The sequence below is a fragment of the Hemiscyllium ocellatum genome, unplaced genomic scaffold, assembly GCF_020745735.1.
Source record: "Hemiscyllium ocellatum isolate sHemOce1 unplaced genomic scaffold, sHemOce1.pat.X.cur. scaffold_251_pat_ctg1, whole genome shotgun sequence".
Classification (NCBI taxonomy): domain Eukaryota; kingdom Metazoa; phylum Chordata; class Chondrichthyes; order Orectolobiformes; family Hemiscylliidae; genus Hemiscyllium; species Hemiscyllium ocellatum.
This window is the reverse complement of record NW_026868120.1, coordinates 362,529-382,755: the sequence shown is the minus strand read 5'-3', so window position 1 is coordinate 382,755 and position 20,227 is coordinate 362,529. Positions and strand designations below refer to the sequence as shown.

At 42.3% G+C, this 20,227-nt stretch overlaps 1 protein-coding gene and 1 non-coding gene across 2 annotated transcripts; both read right to left on the bottom strand.

Annotated features, from left to right (window-relative positions):
* Positions 1-4,473: 4,473 nt before the first annotated feature.
* On the bottom strand, positions 4,474-12,682 carry LOC132812006 (probable G-protein coupled receptor 139). The gene is made up of 2 exons (XM_060822877.1): positions 12,643-12,682; positions 4,474-5,453 (listed from the first exon to the last, which is right to left on the bottom strand). The coding sequence occupies exons 1-2, from the start codon at positions 12,680-12,682 to the stop codon at positions 4,474-4,476; spliced, it is 1,020 nt and encodes a 339-aa protein (XP_060678860.1).
* A 7,052-nt stretch (positions 12,683-19,734) lies between these two features.
* On the bottom strand, positions 19,735-19,808 carry trnai-aau (transfer RNA isoleucine (anticodon AAU)). The gene has a single exon. It is a non-coding gene; the product is annotated as a tRNA-Ile (tRNA).
* Between the last annotated feature and the right edge of the window lie 419 nt (positions 19,809-20,227).

Here is a 20,227-nt window from a genome sequence, read left to right as displayed (position 1 = left end):
AGTTAACATACAATGTTTCAAATGAGAGTTGAATATATGTTTGAAAGGGATGAAGGTAGGGGACGGCCAAGGCAGTGCTGGACTGTGGTACTACCTGTGGAGCTCTTGCTGGAGTGGGTGCAGATGATCACATGGTGCCCTTCTGCCCTGCAAAACTCTCTGATTTTGTTATTATTTGCCCTTCCATTCCTCGACTGTGAGTTTGATCCACTGTTTTATAAAGCTCACCTGCAAAAGCAAGAGAGATTGATCACTTGTTTATTTCAATTTCTCCCGACCCAACCAATCCACCTGTGCTTCATCACACTTTTTATTAAGTTATCTTGAAGTGTGTTACTGGAAAGGTTCTGCATCTCAGGTACCTTCTACGGAGAAAGAACCAGACTTAATATTCGGGGAGATCTATGGGTTTCGAGTTCACAGTGAGATGGGAAGAGGTTAGGGGATATGTAAGGGGAACGTTCTTCACAGAGAGGATGGTGGGTGCCTGGAATGCGCTGCCAGCAGAGGTGGAAGGACACGAATAATGGTAGTCGGTGAGATGTACCTGGACATACAAATGAATGGTCAGGTACCAAAGGGAATAGAGCCATAGAAAATAGGCGGCCTGTTTAGATAGTGGGTCTGGATCCACGCAGGCTTGCAGTTTCGAAGAGGCTGTTCCGGTGCTGTAAGTTTCTTTGTTCTTTGTCCTTCGGGGGCAGTATCCATATTCAGAGTTGATTGCAGTTAGGATGTGGGGGCGGGGTGCAGGAGTAAACGACAGGTGGGAATGCGCCCAGAGAGTGAGACTTGTGCAAAGATCATCCTTACAGAATGAATAGTTCCAAAAGGGGATCGTTGCGGTCTGACAGCATAATACAGTTTTCATAGTTCTGCGTGCTAAACCGAATTCTCGTTATAATATAAACAGCTCATAAACTCATACAGGATAGCAAAAGTTCAGGAAACATTACCTGTTCTAAGTAGAACAAACCACATAAAATTACAAAATATATTTCCCAGTGTGGTACATGTAAATGTACAGCTTCAGGTGTTCAAGGAAAGAAGCGATTTATTGAATCTTAATGAGAACACAATTAAATATCTAGACCTTTAACTTTAGTCCTTCTAACAAGAGAAACGACCAAATCATAAACCCAAATACGTTTACGTGATCATTCATTTCTGTTTCATTCATGGGTCACATTCAATTCAGAAAAACAAAACTGTGGTAAATGAGCATGCTTATGACATTTCTAATTAGTTGTTTGTGTCATCTGACTTATTATGTTGTTACATTCGATAGTTTCTTGGGTATATATGTATGGGTATATATGTGGTTTTGAGAGGGAAATAATGCGGTCCATTTCTTCTGGCTCTGTGTACTGTTATCAGCGCACTAAGATGTCTGTGAAGATGGGTCATCTAGTCTTATTTCATTTCAGTTGTTCTTGACTTCCTACCAGAAGTATTCCTCCACTGAGAGTGCAGGAAAGCTGCATGGTACAACAGAAATTCCTGTAATATGAATGCACTTGTTTACACAAACCTTTCAAGTTCCATTAACTGACATTAAAAGCACATCATTCTGAACTTTTGCAAATAGATCTTGCTAGTTAGGATGCATTGGAACCTGCCTTATTTAATGTTGCACAGGGGCACAGTTGCTTAACCTATACAAGATATTTTCTTTCAATGCAGCAAAATCATAACCCGGAAAGCAATTTCTGGATCCTACTCCCCAGTTTTGTTTTTATTTCTACGAATATTTACACACCTGCCTGTTCGTTGTCTTGCACATTTCAATGCACCCATCTCTTTGGCACTGTCAATACGCATGACATCCATCACTTCTTCCCCACTCTCATTTTTTGCCTTCACAGTTTTTTTTTTCAATCTCTGCCCATTACCCATCTCACTCTCTGGCCCTGCAAGTTTACATCCCCTCCAACAAACGTTGTAATCTTTGTGTTGAGGAGAAGCCCATCTCTTCAGAAGAACATTGTGCTTGCGCAACAATGATCCAAGTGTCTGAGAAATCAGAATTCCTCCACTGTATGTCACCCCTCAAGTCATGGTGTTGGGTTTTGCGTAAATGGTGAAACTCGTAGCATCCAAAATATTTCGAAGATTTTGGCCACATTACTACTTTGGTTTCGTTCCTGCATTTCAATCTACACCTAAATCCATGGAACGGCTCCTGCATGTTCTCCACGCTGTCCATCGCTATCTCATTGGTTCCAGCATGAACCCCAATGACTGATCTTTTTACTCTTACTTATGCAATGATTCTCTTTATGTTTCAAACACTTGCACCCGAAGACAGGACATCATATGGTCCTCACGATGTCGATGCAAAATTAAACGTAGTTCTTTCTAACGATTGAGTCACACACGACTACTAATCTGCCTTCCAGCCTCTCCGTTATTTTTTCCAGCGTATCCTCGACACAACGACACTGTGGTTTTCTCTCACGCCATCACCAAGACTCACTCAAGTTGCTCAACAAATCGGACTCCAAAATATAATACATCTGACACCGATCAAAGGATACTTGCGTTTCTGCTCCTGCTTTCTCTATTCCCTTGGCGAATGGTCACCGGTTCACCTGCCATCTCTGCACTGCTCCTTGATTGCTTATCGTGATGTCGCATGATAACCCTCTGGCTTGACTCTTCCAGAAACCTCTCTCTTTCTTGAATGCTGCACAGTGCGAACAGTTGATTGCCCAAGTCAACCACGTATTATTCAAGAACTGTAACTGTTTGAACCTAATGCAGATCTGACTATCCTGGATACCTTGTTAATACAAAATCTCACACGTTTTATATAGCCCAAGTATCATAAGCTTTCCCCGAGTTTCTGCCATATTTGAAGATCAAGATGATGCAAAATGTTGATGAACTGCTCTCCCTTAGATATTACCAGTCGTTCTAAAGTCTTCTCACTCTCTCTCTCTGTCTCTCTCTCTCTCTTGCGTTTCAGCGAGGATGGAGGAAGAGAAGGAAACACTACAGTCATCTAATTTCGGAGCTCCACTGTTTTGTGTCGCATGATCCTTCAAGGAGCCTTTCACAATTATGGTGAGCAAGGAAACCTCTCTCAGAATCCTGAGCCGTCTCTTCTCAATGCCACCTTCTGTTGGATTTTCGTCCTCCTGTTAAACACAACTCTTCTTCAAAATCATTATGAAGGTGGCAAGCGAGGCAGTATTTCACAGAAAGCATCTCAGTCATATGATGCCACTGGCCTGCATGCCTGGAGGTCAGAAGCAGGAAGAGAGTGGTGAGCTTGTGGGTATTTACAAGTGAGCTCCAAGTATTGGGGACGAAGTAGATGAGAGCACTGGCGTGCAGGTCAGGGAAATTCGCTGGGCAAGTTAGGTTGTAATATTTTGAGATTTTAAATACGTTAGGGCAGACTGTGAGAACTGTAAAGTCTGGGAGAATGAAAGGCTGAAATGTGTACAAAGTGTGTTGTATACGATTCTGGAAGAGTACATTTCCAGTCGTACCAGATATGGAAATGTCCGGAATCTGCTGCTAGTAAATGAGACAGGCCATGCAGAGAACAGCAGAATGGCGGAGCGTTTGGAAAATAGTAATCAGAATACGACAAATATTGAAAATTGTTTGGAAATGGGTCGATATCAGGCTAAGTTTAATATCGTCGGCTGGATCATAAGCATCTAAACTTTGAACGCGACCTCGCTGATTAGTAATGCATTATGGTTGATAAATCATTGGATGAGAATGGGAGAATTTCAAAAGAAAGATAAATATGTTGGAAACTAAGTATGTGCATATGACTAATAATTATAGGCTACGTAATGATAGAGTGAATAAATCACCATATTGATGGGAATACAATGAAGAAGAAGGAGGCATATTATACATTCAGCAATATTAAATGTACCAGAGATTTGGAAGAGATTCGGAAATGCAGGAGAGAGGCTTTGGCTGGAATCAGGTGAAAGTGAGCTCTGTAGATGCTGGAGAACAGAGTCGGGAGTGTGGTTCTGGCAAAGCACAAAGGGTCAGGCAGCATTCTCTGAAGTTAACCAGTTAACCAGTAATGCTTATACAGTTGTTAAGAAATCGTTTTGGATCCTTGGATTTATCAGGAGAGGTAAAATGCTGAAAAGGAAGAAGTGCTGCTACACCTCTGAAAAAAAAACATTTGTCAGAACCAGGACTGTGGCTCAGTTCCTGGTAACTTACTAAATGAAGAATATCATAAACCTGGATAGAGAACAAGGGATATTTCCTACAATTATTCCAGAAATGAAAAATTCCTTTGGGAAGGGAGGTTAGAAAGGTTTATTATGTTTGGAGCAGACACATTAAAAGGTGACCTTATTGTACAGCTCAATATTACAGACAATATTAACAGTGCAACGAAAGACATTCTTTTTCCACAAAATGGTGCATTAGAAACAAAGGAGTAAAAGTATCAATATTGTTAACAAGAGAGCAGGAACCCATTACATGCTATTTCAAGAGATTGATGAGGTACAGATTCGCTCTGCAGGATTTGAAACATGACTTGCGTTTCTCTCTTCTCACTTTTTCCTGATTAAATCCAGCAGTGAGCATGCTGAAAGGACACACCAGCACCTTCTTTATCTCCTCTCGGAACTTGTCCTGGGAGATTGCGTATATGAAGACGTTGTTGCAGGAACTGAGCAACTGAAGCATATTAACCATCTCTTGAACGATATACCGTGGGTCATTAAAATCCAGGCCAGAGAAGTAGCCTTCACCTGTAACTCGCACGTAGAGAAAATGCCCGAGATAGCTTGCCCACAAGAGGAGGAAGCTGATGGAGATTGTGAAGAGCAAGACTATGGACTTCTTGCGATTGGCCATCTCAATATCACCACGATTGTCGGCACCACGGAGCCTCCTGCGTGCTCTGCTGGCTGCTAAGATGTGCCTTACAGTCAAGTTGTTCAGAAGCAGGATGACCAAGAATGGTAGAAAAGGTGTTAATATGTGGTCCAACCAGTCAAAGACTTGCCAGATTGGCCGAGTGTAGAAGATCACTCGAACGTCACAAAACCAGCCCACTCCATTTACAGTGTACAAAGGTTGATAGATGAAGTAGAAAGGGACGTTCTTGATGCAGCTCAAGACATAGATTACTCCAATCACCAGCGATGCAGTTTTCTCCTTGCAGTATCTGGCCTTCATTCTCTGGCAACAAATGGCTACAAAGCGATCTAAGGTGAAGGCCACGGTCAACCAGACTGAACCATCCCGGCTGCAACGAACCAGCACTGCACCGAATCTGCAAGCAAGCGTGGTGGACAGATAACTGTCCCGAAAGTAAATGCGTCCAATCCGGTTCAGGACAACAGCGGTAATGATGACAATGAAATCACTCACTGCTATTGCCACCAAGTAATAGGTGATGCACCGGGAAAGTCCACACCGTCCTCGTGAGAGAATTGCAATTGCTATCAAGTTTGCTGTGAGAGATATAGACAGAGATATGTTATGATGCACATGCCACCAGCTTTTGAAATACAGAATGTAGTGCTCAAGTTTACCCTTTAAGATTTTGGCATTGTCAAATCCGTTGTTCAATGTTCGACATCTAATGCTGGGTTAATTACTTTTCAGCACATGGAGTCAACGCAAACTACCCCTTCATGAGTTCAACGCCTTCCCCCCACCTTTGACAGTGAAACAATCCTCACGTCTAGTGATCAAAATATTTACTGCGATGTTTTGATGCGGACCAGCATTCTATTTGCTGATGTAAAATATGACCAGATCCAACAACATTTCGATTGAACTTCTAACTTTCCAATCAATGTATATCCTCATCACTGCTGCAAATGTGTTGCTGGTCAAAGCACAGCAGGCCAGGCAGCATCTCAGGAATAGAGAATTCGACGTTTCGAGCATAAGCCCTTCATCAGGAATAAGAGAGAGAGAGAGAGCCAAGCAGGCTAAGATAAAGGGTAGGGAGGAGGGACTAGGGGGAGGGGCGATGGAGGTGGGATAGGTGGAAGGAGGTCAAGGTGAGGGTGATAGGCCGGAGTGGGGTGGGGGCGGAGAGGTCAGGAAGAGGATTGCAGGTTAGGAGGGCGGTGCTGAGTTGAGGGAACCGACTGAGACAAGGTGGGGGGAGGGGAAATGAGGAAACTGGAGAAATCTGAATTCATACCTGTGGAACCCTCCAACCACAAGGTTGCAGCTGTGATCTCCAGCATCTGCAGACCTCATTTTTTACTATATCCTCATCACGTCAATCAGTGTCATATATTGTCACTAACTGAGGTTGCAGCTGATCGCTAAATCTGCCATTTCTTGAATTCTTGATATATGTAATAAAGTGGAGGTGATGTTTTCCACTGCCCATACCATATATTGCATGATTTCATGTCTCAATGGGTCCATCGTTCCATCTCATTTCCAATCATCTGTGTAATGTTATGAAATATATAAGCTTTGTGTACTGTGTTCTAAATTGCCCTTATGTCTCTCATGGTGACCTTCATTTGTATAAGGTGTCATGAAAGACCCCTTCGTATTTAAGGCAATCCTCTATGGATCAAGTCAAACCCGACGATTTCAAATAGAAATCAAAGATTAGCAACCAACATTCATGATGTCAGTGTCAACCACATCGAACACAAGTAAAATAGGCAGACCAATTACAAAACCCATACATAAATTACTCCATTGGTAACATTTTGAATGCATAATCGATTTTTTTTAAAAAATGCATTTCCACTCAATTCCTCAACCCTTTCTGAAATTTGATGGTTGAACATCAAATACTGCAACCACCACTTGTCATGAATGAATAAAGGAAGTCCGCAAATCTCATTAAAAATCTCCACTGTGAACGTACTAGTCTGCAATATTTGCATCGGTCCATAAATCAAAATGTAGATTGCTATGTCAATAAACTAAATTCTATTTGATCTCGCAACCATCAAGTGGAATTATTCTAATGTAATAATCGCACAAACCCGTTGTAATCCGTTTTTCTGCATTACAACGGGATTGCTTAGTGCAACATTAAAAACAAAAACGCAATGCTCTGAAAATAGTGGATTAATGTTAACAGAACCCCTGTAATTTTAATTTCTATTTCAAATTTAAACTGTATCATATCATAGAATGAAACCATATAAATTACTACGTGCTCATATTAACATACAACTGAATAATTTTCAATACGTATAAGAACATGAGCTTGATCATGAATAGAAGACGCAACACTTTCATAGCTAAAAATAAACAAGTTTTGTAGTTAACGTTATTTACCAGGGGCACCAATAAGTGCGAGAATGGGGTAGCAAATGGCAAAGAATGGGCCGTTCGCTGCTCCATGCATTGTCTTTCAAAAAGTAGAAGTACTCCCGAAGCTTCACACGTTATCTCTGAGACGCAAGCAAATCATCCCTCTTCTTTTAGAGTAAGCAAGTCCACAGGGGCAAATAACTGACAACACGTGGGTTCAGAATATTTCATTGAACCAGGTTGTTAACTCACCCATGTGTGACCAACTATTTTTCACATCAGAAAGATGAATCATCTCAAAGCACGTCTAAGTAAATTTAATATTGCAAATACCACAAATGCCACTGATCATGCCTGCATGAATGCATATCTTAGATTCGCTTATGTTAAATGCTGATACGTGGCCTTATCGCTATTTTTTGTTTCATCTCATCTTTGCTATATTCCCAGTTAATGCACGTTTTTAGGTATCAGTTTACAGTAGTATTTGGTTCCTCATCAGATGTTCGAGTGCTTTGTATGATCATGTTGCCCAATGTCACTATCGACTGAAAATCCGCAGCATTTATCCGAGTTGACTTCTGGCTAATTAGGAATGGGCGTTAACTTCTGTATAATAACCAAAGCACACCTCCCGTAAATGACGAAGAAAGAACAATCTAACTATTGTTCCTGCTCTATCTGAACTTTCACAGGGAATATGCATCTTTTGTCATATTCTTTAACACAACAAGGAGACATTCGTTATAGGTCCTCTTTCTGATCTATATTCATTTGGGTTCTTAAGAGGAAATATTCAGTCTGGAAACAATACAATGAAGTATCAGTTAAATACGTATATAATTATGAGAGCCTGACATTGTTCGCCAGCGACTGCTGCCGATGGATGTGTCGGTTGGAGAGAGAAAGTATATGCAACCTAAACTGGGAGAGTTTGATGGATCATCAGACCCATCAAAAGCGAAAGATTAACGAAGATGTTTCCTACTTTATAGAATCTGAAAGCTCTCACTTGATTATTTACCAGATGGGAAGCTGGACATTCGAGGCGCGACATGCTCTACAAGAAATGACTTGAGAGCTTGTCTGAAATATGATAGGGAGTCTGGTGTTGGTTTGCACAAGGGAGTGACCATGAGGCCACTAATGAGTTATAGTGATACATGGTATCTCAACGTGATTTTTACTCTTAGTTGTGGTGTTCAACGTGAGAACTAAAGTTTTGCATTGCTTCTCTGGCTCTGTGAGCACGACTTTAAATTGCTTCTGATATTAATATGAAGTTGAATATGCATACACGGGAGAAGGCATGGGAATATATTCTGCCTGTGGAGTCTACAACCCTTCATGCGCCTCCACTAATGATGTGCAATGTCCATCTATGCGCTGTTACATCTTGACAGTTATTTAGAGTGCAATTAGCGCATATGTAGAATCCAGAATGTAGGCTTGTTTAATGAGCTGAACGCTTCATTTCCAATCGTTTCATCTCCATACGTGGTAACATTTAGTGGGTGTATGGGTCGCATTTTGTCTGTTTGTTTGGATTTGTTGCTGCGAAATCTGCGGACTATATCCAATGAACTCCATCAACACATACATTGAGTTCGATCACATTTACCAAAAAAGAACATGAAATTTCACCACCACAGGAAATGCCGTCACCACAGCGAATGACATTATTAATCCAAAGAAACCCAAATATATAAACAAAAAGCAGCAAGTATCAACACTTCTTCGCACGGAGGCTCACTGAAGATTTTACTAAAACGGTGACAAAATATCTGGAAAAGAACTTCCCCACTCATCTATTAAACCTGCATCCAGAACCTCAACATGAGCTAAAAGACTTCTCAAAACCCGATATAGAATCGAACAATGGTATGTCATCTACTTCTCAAAACACCACCCAACCTGTTCGTCCAATAGCGTTAAGGAATATATGAAATAAACGCTAACTGGTGACATGTTCTCCGTCAAGCATCTAATCAGAAACATCAAAGCTGGCGTTTCCCCACAGTTCATTAACTGTCCATTTAGTCGCAATATGAAATGGTCTATTATTATTTCCAACCATATGTATGCAGTATAAACAAACCCTTTTTTCAAACATTTTCCTCGTGTATTATTGATCTTCAAGATGATTTTTTAAAGTCGGTAAACATTGATTTCCAGCATTTTAATATTCAGATTTCCATCATAAATTCTGTTTTTTATTCAGGACATGTGCATTCCAGTGATTGCAACGATATCTGTTATTATCCCCAACTGCCACTTACAAGTTGGTGATGAGTTGTAGGGCATTGGTTGCAAAACTCTCAGCCTCCCTGTTACGCAGGGAGTTCTGACCCAAAGGCAAAGAAGATGCTGTAAATTTCGAATTTAGGATGGTGTGTAGCTTCAAGTTGAGCATGCATTTTCATGCTCTCGGTTTTGTGTATCGTAGATTTCATTTTTCAGGGAAGTGTCGTGAAAAGGAACACGATGAGCATCTGGAGGATATTTTTGTATTGTCTTCTTATACTGTTACTGCAGATCGATTGTGGTTGGAGTGGCCACTTATGCCAATGATGACTGTAATGCAGGTTCCTTTCTCCTGGATGGTGTCAAGCATTTTGACTGTTACAGAAATTACAATTAAGCAGAGAAATCAGAATCATTTCAACATGCTTTTGCTTCTTGCAGATGATGAAACATATATTTAGGGGATCAAGAGATGACTTATTTGGTGTAGTATCCATAGTCTTTGATCCTGAATTTGAAAGCACATTATCGACAAGGCTCGTCGCATTGGGGCTTGGGCAAGGGAAACTCCCATCGTGTCGAAATAGGGAGACACAACATTGATAACGTTGATGAATGTCAAAGGACTATTATTAGGTTCGCCGTTGTGTAGATAGTCACTGCCTCACACTGGAATGGCAAGAACATGACTTGAATTTATTTACAACGCTGGCATTGTGATGATGTTGCTGAAAATGTGTTGTTGAAAAAATGCAGCAGGTCAGGCAGCTTCCAAGGAGCAGGAGAGTCGACGTTTCTGGCATGAGCCCTTCTTCAGGAATGTCCAAAGTGTGTCCAGCAGCCTAAGATAAAAGTTAGGGAGGAGGGACTTGGGGGAGCGGCGTTGGAAATGCGATCGGTGGAAGGAGGTCAAGGTGAGGGTGATCGGCCGGAGTGGGTGTGGGGTCGGAGAGGTCAGGAAGAAGATTGCAGGTTAGGAAGGCGGTGCTGAGATGGAGGGATTTGACTGAGACAAGTTGGGGGAGGGGAATGAGGAATCTGGAGATGTCTGAGTTCATCCCTTGTGGTTGGAGGGTTCCTAGGTGGAAGAGGAGGCGCTCTTCCTCCATCTGTCTTGTTGTTATGGTCTGCCGATGGAGGAGACCAAGGACCTGCGTGTCCTTGGTGGAATGGGAAAGGGAGTTGAAATGTTGAGCCAAAGGGTGGTTGGATTGGTTGGTGCGGGTGTCCCAGAGGTGTTCTCTGAAACGTTCCGCAAATAGGCAGCCTGCCTCCCCAATGTAGAGGAGGCCACATCGGGTGCAGCGGATGCAGTAAATCATGCGTGTGGAGGTGAAGGTAAATTTGTGGTGGATATGGAAGGATCCCGTAGTGCCTTGGAGGGAAGTAAGGGGGAGGTGTGGGCGCAAGTTTTGTATTTCTTGTGGTTGCATGGGAAGATGCTGGGAGTGGAGGTTTGGTTTGTGGGTGGGTCTGGACCTGACGAGGGAGTCACGAAGGGAATGGTCATTTTGGAACGCTGATAGGGGAGGGGAGGGAAGTATATCTCTGGTGGTGGGGTCCGTTTGGAGGTGACGGAAATGACGACAGATGATACGATGTAAATGGAGGTTGGTGGGGTGGTGCATGAGGACCAGTGGGGTTCTGTCCTGGTGGCGATTGGAAGGGCGTGGCGCAAGGGCGGAGGAGCGGGAAGTGGATGAGGTGCTGTGGAGGGCATCGTCGATCACGTCTGGGGGGCAATAGTGGTCTTTGAAGAAGGAGGCCATCTGGTCCTCCTGGGAGCAATTCCTCAACTCCGCCGCATCTGCTCCCAGGAGGACCATTTCCAATATTATACAAGCCAGATGGCCTCCTTCTTCAAAGACCACATCTTCTGCTTTCCGACATTTGAATTTGACAAATTTCCTGATGGAAATTTCCTGACACCTGTTCGCTGAGTGCTGTCTTCCCAAGCTCCTTAGGTCAGTAAGATTTTGAAATTTCTCGGCACATGAGAAGGTTGGAGGGACTATCCCAGCTCACCGCCCATTTCATATCTCCCCTCAGCACAACGGTTGTCATTGTCTGGTGAAATTGCTTGCCTTACACATAAAGTTGCCTTTTGCCAACGAATCTTGTGTGGGGGTCCAAAGACTTTACGTGAAGGACATGGAGTGGATATAATCGTGAGGCATCTGCCCATCTTGAGCAAGTGTCTGCGTGAGTTAAAATGAGGATGTGTTACGGAAAGGGGATTATAACGCAATGTGACCAAGTCAACTCAGGGCCATTATTATGTCATTTACAATCGCAAGAGGAATAGCTTTCACATTTGCCGTGGAAACACCAGAGCACACGAGGCTCTCAAATAAATACTGGAAACTTGCAATGTAATAGATAAATGACTGTCAACCACACCGAACAATGTTCCACATAGCATTTCTCCACACTGTAAAACTCGAAGAAATTGAGAAACTGGTCTGCAGCAAAAATGATCGCAGAGTAAATGGCAGACACACTGTCAAGGAACAAACATATCACGGCACGTGTTGGCCTCCCTGGTAGTCTCATCGTCAAGATGCGACACTCTCACCGTTTCCACCTGGCTAGATGCCCTGCCATGAATTAGGAGTTCGGTTCTCTTCATTTATCGTGGTGACAAGAATTTCTGATGGATTTTTAGAATCAGGAAATATGCTCTGTAGTTGGCACGGAATTGACATTGTTGCAAACGCGACAAAAGTTAACATTAAACAAAGAACTGTGAATGATGGAAATCTGAAGCTAAAATAGGAATTGATAGAAATTCTCAGGTGGCCTGGCAATATCTGTGAGAGTTTCATCGTTAAAGTTTCAGATCGACAAAACCATTTTGTGATTTTTGAGATATGATAATGCTGGAGAAGTTATCAGTTTTATCTGGCAAAGTAGCATAGCTATCAAAATCTGTCAAAAGCTTAAAACCGTCAACATAAAAAAGAATTAAAATGGTATATCCACTCTAATGTTGCGTCTGTTGCCCTGAGCTAGTTAAAAACTTTGAATAAATGGATAGCTCTTTTCTTTTCGTTTCTGATGGTTAGCAAATATGGCAAAAGAAGAATTGAGCCTCTCACTGTGTACCACAATACCTGCCTCTATTTTTAAATCTTTATCTCTGCATATGGTGCTCACCAATTTTTACACTCTCCAACTCTCGGTCCACAAACGTCATTTCCGATTTCTGCTCTGTGTGAACTCTAAAAGCTGGACACACATTGAGTGTGGAGCTGCTGTTAGACGCTTCACCCCACCCCCTGCCTACGCACTTCTAATCCTTGACTGCAGTGTGATGACAGGACTGACTTGCTCCGAAAATTGCCCCTTACTTATTTCGCAGGGAAGGAAACATGAATTTCCTCAAAATATCATGAGCCTTTAAATTTCGATATACATTCCATAGACAACTGCAAAATAACACAATGTCAGCGCAATAATAGAATTACAATGATGTCTTTACTGTTGGTGTCAAATGAAAGAGTGGTGACTGGAGATAATGAGAATGATCAGTTTGTCAGGTTTGCCATGATTACAGCATTCTGCAGTAAGTCTGCAGTGTCTTCTGTCTCACCTCGTTATTCCAACCAAACTGGGGATGAAGGAGTGAGTATAATACAATTCGAGAAAGTGAGGTGCACGTGGTACGGGGAAAGAAAGACCACGTGGAATTTATATTGATCAAGAAGTGCAAAGAAACCCGCGAGTTCTATTCCACGACTCTCAAAGAAAACTTGCACATTGAGTCAGTAGTTGATAACTGCAAATACAATGATGGTAATTATTTTGCGAGAACTTGCATATGAAACGAGGTATTTATTTCTGAGGCGCTGTATGACTGTATTCAGAACACGTTTGGCGTGTCATCTGCATTTTGGGTCCCATATCTCCGGAAGGACGTCCTGGCCCTGGAACCAATTAAAGGGAGGTTCATGAGAATGTCCACCTGAATTTACAGTTGAACACTTGCGGAATGTTTGAGGATACTTATTCTCCACTCGATTCAGTTTAGAAGAATAAGGAGGGATCCAACTGAAACAGACATAATTCTGAATCGCCTGGACTGAGCAGATTTTGAGAAGATGTTTCCATTGCGAAAACAGACGAGGACACGAGTGCACAGTCTGAGAGTAAAGGGGAGATCTTATATCACGAAGATAAGGACAAACTTCTTAAGCCAAAGAATGGTGAATGTGTGGAATTCCTTGCCACAGAGGGGTGTGCAGGCCAGCTCATTCAGTATATTAAAGACCGAGATGGATATGTTCTTGACTGTCAAGGAGTTTAAGGGTTACAGGGAGAAAGCTGAGAAACTTATCAACTACCATTGCATGCTGGACCAGTGTCAGTAAGGTGAATGGCCTGATTTCAGCTTCTGTCTTATTTTCTTATTGTTGATACTGACATGAACCTGCTACTAGGGATTTTAGTGGTCGTGAAAGTGGATGGGTTTGGGGTTCACGAAATTTCTTGTTGAGCTGCAGCTCAATAAAACCTCTCTCTGTCACCATCTCTTCCTTTCAGCCAGATCTCGTCATCATCTCCCCACCTCCCCACCATCCCATGGAGCCCAGAGTCTTTTTGACCACACTGGTAGCCAGTCACAAGGATATTTGTTGATCAGTTGGGGTATTTCACAAATAGATATCGTCGCTTCCCACTCACCTGTTCTTTGTGTAGCCTGAGAAACTAGCAGATACTTTCAGCTGCATTTTACAAACTGCTCTGTGATTGGGAAAGTGAAACTCTGTTGTAAAAATGGAAGCAACAGAGCTATTAGAAATACATTATCAAATCAACCAGAATCAGCACGATTTTGTGAAGAGGAAACCATAGCTGACACGTTTATTAAAATACCTTGTGGAGTTAGCAGCAAGATAGATTTTGGGGAAACAAACAGACAGAATATGTCTGGATTTCAAACATTGATTCTGCATGGTATTGCATGTGAGATTATTTCAAAAAGGAACAATCCTTGAGCTACTACAGCTGAAGAGAAAAGTCAGCCAAGCGTATTGATCCCGACTTAGGTAATGAATTGAAGACACTGAATTGAGACTAAAAGAGCATCTTTAAGATCGCAAATTGTTACATGTACATTCATCAGTACTGATGAGACATCTATTTAAAATAAATGCTGAACACCAATTCTCTTTGAACGTCTTCCACGTCACCTGTACAATCGAAACGAAATAACTGTAATGAAGTTTGCAGAATACCAAAGGAAAAGGGAGGCAACTACTGAGGATGGGACAACAAATTACAGAGGGCTGTAGACAACTAAGCAGTTGGACAAAAAACATAGCGGATAGAATATGGTTTGGGAAAAATTTACGTTTATGCATTTTGGCAGGACGAATCGAAGAGGTGAATATTAATTAAGTTGGAAAAAATTCAGAAACCTGCAGCACAGAGAACTATGGAACCTTCTGTTCCAAGATGAAAAGATCGCATCCACGTTCTGATGGTAAGAAGCAACTTAAATGATATGCCTATCTTTTTGCAAAGAAAATGCCGGAAAGCTATGGAAGTTTTGCTAAAACAACACGAGATGCACATCGTCTTACTTCAGGAAAGGCAGTCCAGAAAACATTCACAGGAGTGATGGCGGACATGAATTGATTTATTTCGAGGGATGAGATTTTCCAGACTGCTCCTGACATTATCGATATTTAGAAGAATGAGACAAGACGTCACTGAACGGTAAAAAAAAAGTAAAGGGTTTGGCGGGTTAGATTCAGAGCTATTGTTTCTACTTGTCTGCGAGTCTTGCACCAGATGACATAATCTCAGAGAAAGGAGTCACATATTTAAGATAGAGATGCTGAGGAATTCAATCTCTCAGAGTGCTGAATCTGTGGAATTATTTTCCGCAGTGTGCTTTCTAGATTGGTTGATTAGTGTATCTAACGCTGAGAGAAAAAGATTTGTAATTAGTAAGGGAATCAAGGTTTAGGGAATAAGGCAGTAAAGTCGAGCTGACGATTATCACATCAGCACTGATCTCATTGAATGGTGAGAGTAGACTCGATTGGTTGAAATGCACATTCTTCACCTCCAGTTACCTTGTTTTGTTCTTTTACTGGGCTCTCACCAGTCCCTTTTTTAAAATGTGGGAGGAAGATTTGCTGTGAGAAGTCTTAAAGCCAAACATTACTTCTGTATCTGACGCAGTTGCAATTTTTTAAAGCCTAAATATCATTGGATTTTGAAATTGGAAGGGAAAAACAGCATCATTCATGGCGGGGAGAAACCATAAACGTGCTGTTCGTGTGGATAAGGCTTCAACAGAACAACTGCCCTTTCACAACATAACTACAGTCACGGTGGTGAGAGGTAATTCTTCTGTTAAGACTGTAGGAAAGCATTCACTCCATCAACCAACCTGCTGAATCACTAGCAAGTTCACACAGATGACAAACCATTTAATTGTCCAGAAGATGGGAAATGCTTTAAAATCTCTGGGTCACTGATATCCCATTGGCATGCACACAATACTGAGATATAATTTAGGATCTCTCACTGAGGAAATTTGTTCAAACAGTCATCTGATCTTATTGAAGGCCAGCCGATCCATAGTGGGAGAGACCATTGACCTGCTCAGAATGTGGGAAAACATTTCCTCGGAAATCCACCCTGCTCAAACAACAGCAAATTCACACAAAGGACGAACCTGAAAATTGTCCGGACTGTACCAAGTGCTGAAAATGCTCTGGAGCTCTGGTGTCCCGTCAACATGTTCACACTAATGTCACACCGTTCGGCTATTATCACTGTGGGAGTGAGTTCGAGTTTTCATCTCAAATTCACAGCGACCTCACACTGGGGACAGGCCGTAAACTTGCACTCAGTGTGGGAAGGGATTCGCTGCTATATCGAAAATGCTGAGGCAACAGCAAGTTGATTCGTAATGAAAGCGATTGGATTTTAATGTGAATATGCACATGTTTCATAATGTCCCTCCATCTCGGCCATACGATTGGGTTTCAAATCCAACCTCCTGTGGAACTGTCAAAGAAATGAAATTCTTTTTTTAATTGATGATCGAATGATGAACGTTGGGGGCCTGTTTCTACTGAAGTTAGAGCAAGGAACATATAGCATAGTGCATTGAAAGAACATAGAATATTGAAAAATATAGCACAGAAAAGGCACTTCGGCCCTCGAAGTTGCACCGATCTCTGAAAGCAAACTTAAGCCAATCTCAAAGACACTGTTCCAATGCCATCCATCTATTTATCCAATGACCAATTAAATGCCCTTAAGTTTGAAGAGGGCAAAAGCGAGTACTGCAGATGCTAGAGTCCATGTGGTGTGCTTGAAAAGCATAGCAGATCAGGCAACATTCATCAGGACTGTCCTGCAGAAGACCTTTTACCCGAAACCCCAACACACACAAACGAAGCTGCATCAGGACACTATTCAAAAGAGCCACAACACACTGCAGTACACAAGAACTGCGAAAAGAGGAAGAGGAACACCTATACAAGGTATTCGCCAAAAACGGATACCCACGCAACTTTATCACCAGATGCCTAAGAGATAGACCACAGAACGAGGACATGCCACAAGCAAAAGGACTAACCACACTACAATACGTCAGGAGCGTCTCAGAACTGACAGCCAGACTACTGCGACCCTTAGGACTCATAACAGCACACAAGCCAACTTCCACACTCAGACAACAACTCACTAGAACAAAGGACCCAATACCCAGCACGAGCCAAACTAACGTAGTTTACAAAATACCATGCAAGGACTGCACAAAACACTATATAGGACAAACAGGAAGACAGCTAACAATCCGCATCCATGAACATCAGCTAGCCACAAAACCAAAGGACCAGCTATCCCTAGTAGCCATACACTCAGACAACCAGGAACATGAATTTGACTGGGAAAACACTACCATCATAGGACAAGTCAGACAGAGAACAGCCAGGGGATTCCTAGAGGCATGGCATTCATCCACAAACTCCATTAACAGACACATGGACCTGGACCCCATATACAAACCACTACAGCTGAAACTGACACCTGGAAGCGGCAAGAACATCCATCAACAGACACATCGACATGGACCCCACATACAAACTACTACAGCTGAAACTGACACCTGGAAGCGGCAAGAACAAACCACTACAAATACCGGAAGAAACATCAAAGCAGCGCTTCACAGGAGGCTCCAATAGCACTGATGATGTTCCCTAGCCAGGGAACGAAACGTTTGCAGCAAAAACTTCCAGCTCGGCGAACAGAACCACAACAACGAACACCCGAGCTACAAATCTTCAACCAGACTTTAAACTTCATCTTCTACTCTGATCATCTTGCCTGTGTCTATGAAGTCATCTCTGAATTGTCCTCTCTCGAACGAATTTATTCTCAAACCACTCAGACATTCTCCCGACGTCCTTCACTTGAAATCAGACAGCATCCTGATTTAAAAAAATGTCTCTGTGTACTGATGACAAGAATAAAACTGAGTGGCTCTGATTGAATGCACAGTATCATTGATCTGCTTATTGACGATTGAGTACAACCTGGTTGCACTGTTGTTACTGCCTTGCATTACATTGCTGATAATGGAGAGTTGATCGGCATTACGGGAATAATCGGTGAAGTTGATCTGTCCTGCTTTTGTGGACTTGACATTATCAAGACCAGTTTTTAAGAACATGTGCCAATCCGAATGTTGCGGTTACACGGGACCAGGTTCGCTGTTGTGAAAACAATAGCAGGGCACTGAATATTTTGACCATTCATCTTCGTGCTGAACAGCAGGCCAAGCTCAAAGGGCCAAATGACTGATGTCGAATCGTACAGATTTATATCATTTCACATTTCTACCTGAAGATTCTTGACAATACTTTAGCTTTATCTGTTGCTCGCATTGTGATGGGATCCCCCACCTTCCTTGTGGAGATAAGCTGTCTTTGAGATGGGTTGCTTCTTTCCAGTCCATCTTGTTTAGGTGAGCACAGATCAAACTGTCTCACTCAGTGGCCTGCACTGTCAATCGGATCAGCCTCGATCCTCCGTCACACCGTGGTTGGAAGATAAGCCATCCTGCACCGAAACCTGTTGTTCAGTCGCTGCTGTCAGTCATCGGCCCAGCAGAGAGTGGTGTATAGCGGTTGCGCTGGAGAATACGGCCGAGGGCGATACAAACAACGGGAGCCAGCCGAATGGACTGGGCTGAGGCATATTTACATCGTGAGCCGGGAAAATAACCGGTGTGTCCCGGAAATTTAAAATCAGACGATTTTTTCTTTGTTCTGAGAAGGAGTCAGCTGCAGATTTTCTTTAGGAAGCAGGCCATGGATTAGCAGTCGAGGCTGAATCTGTGAAATCCAAGAGAGAATGAAGGGGTCGGAATACAGATTGGAACAAGGATTGGAAAAACTGCCTTAATTCTGCCCAACACATAATTGAGTTTATTAATCAGCATGAAGGGAATCAGAAACCGGGAAGAACTACGAGACTGCTTCCAGATGTAATTGAGAATGCATGGGGAAAAATGAACAAAGGATATTCCAGCTGGTAAGGAGAAACCACCTAGCCATGACAGGCGACAGCAATGAGACATTTTAGCCATGAAGTTCTATTGGAGAAGGCTGAAAGAACATTTTTGAATAAAATTTTTCAAAGTCATGCCAGTTCCGGACAGCAAAGATAGTGATAGACAGTTTCCACTCGGAAAAATAATGTTGACAATAACAATGGAGACAGCAAATAAATAAAAAGAGAATTAAACGTGATGTGAGAAAGAAACTTCAGACAGCGAGTAATTAGATCAAGAATATATTGTATTGATGCGGTTTCAGTCAAGGACATTCAATGCCAGGTCGATTTAATGCTGCAAATATTTCATGTCTCGCATATCTTTGTGAAAACAATTGAGACTGATTGATTTGCTGCAGACAACATCCAGCGGTCATCATGGGTATGGCGATCGAGTCGTGATTCTATCCCTGTCAAATGTTTTACTGCGTTGGTGAGGCTTTCTGTTTAGTGATTCTATGCTTTCGTGGGGCACTTTATTTGGAATTGCAGCAATACAGCTGAGATCCGGCATGTGACCAATGAGTTGATGTTCCATGACACCGATGGTCAGCTTTCGAATGAGTGCACATCTCAATCGATCATGTGACAAGGTCTTGCAGACGTTTAAAGTAAAACCCACGACGAAAAGTGACACAGCACTGCTAAAGACTCGAGCGCTTTACATGTTCAGTGTGGGGCTTGAACCCACGACCTTGGCGTTATTAACAGCAAGCTCTAACCAGCTAAGCTAACTGACCAACGCAGGTGGTGACTGAAAGCAAATGTGTATATTGCCGATGCCCACAACCACGGGGGATTTTCATTTTCTGATTAATTCACGGTCGCACGATAGTCTGAAGTATTTTTTTCGTTGCAAAGCTTTTCAGCACAAAAAGCATTGACTTTTCCGAACGCGCACACTCGAGCTAACCATTTGCTCTGATATCCAAAATTAAACACAATGTCCGGACGCATGCAATTTCAATCTAAATGCCACCAGCTCAGCTGCAGCTTGTCATTTTGACAAATATCGTCTGGAGAAACGTACCTTCAACGATCGCTCACTGTGCTTCTGGAAACTCACAGACCTTTGGAGTCAGGTTTATGTGCTGCCGAAAAACTGCTGCGAACCTTATGCCAAATGCATTGGAATTGTAATCTAACAGTGGGATTCTTT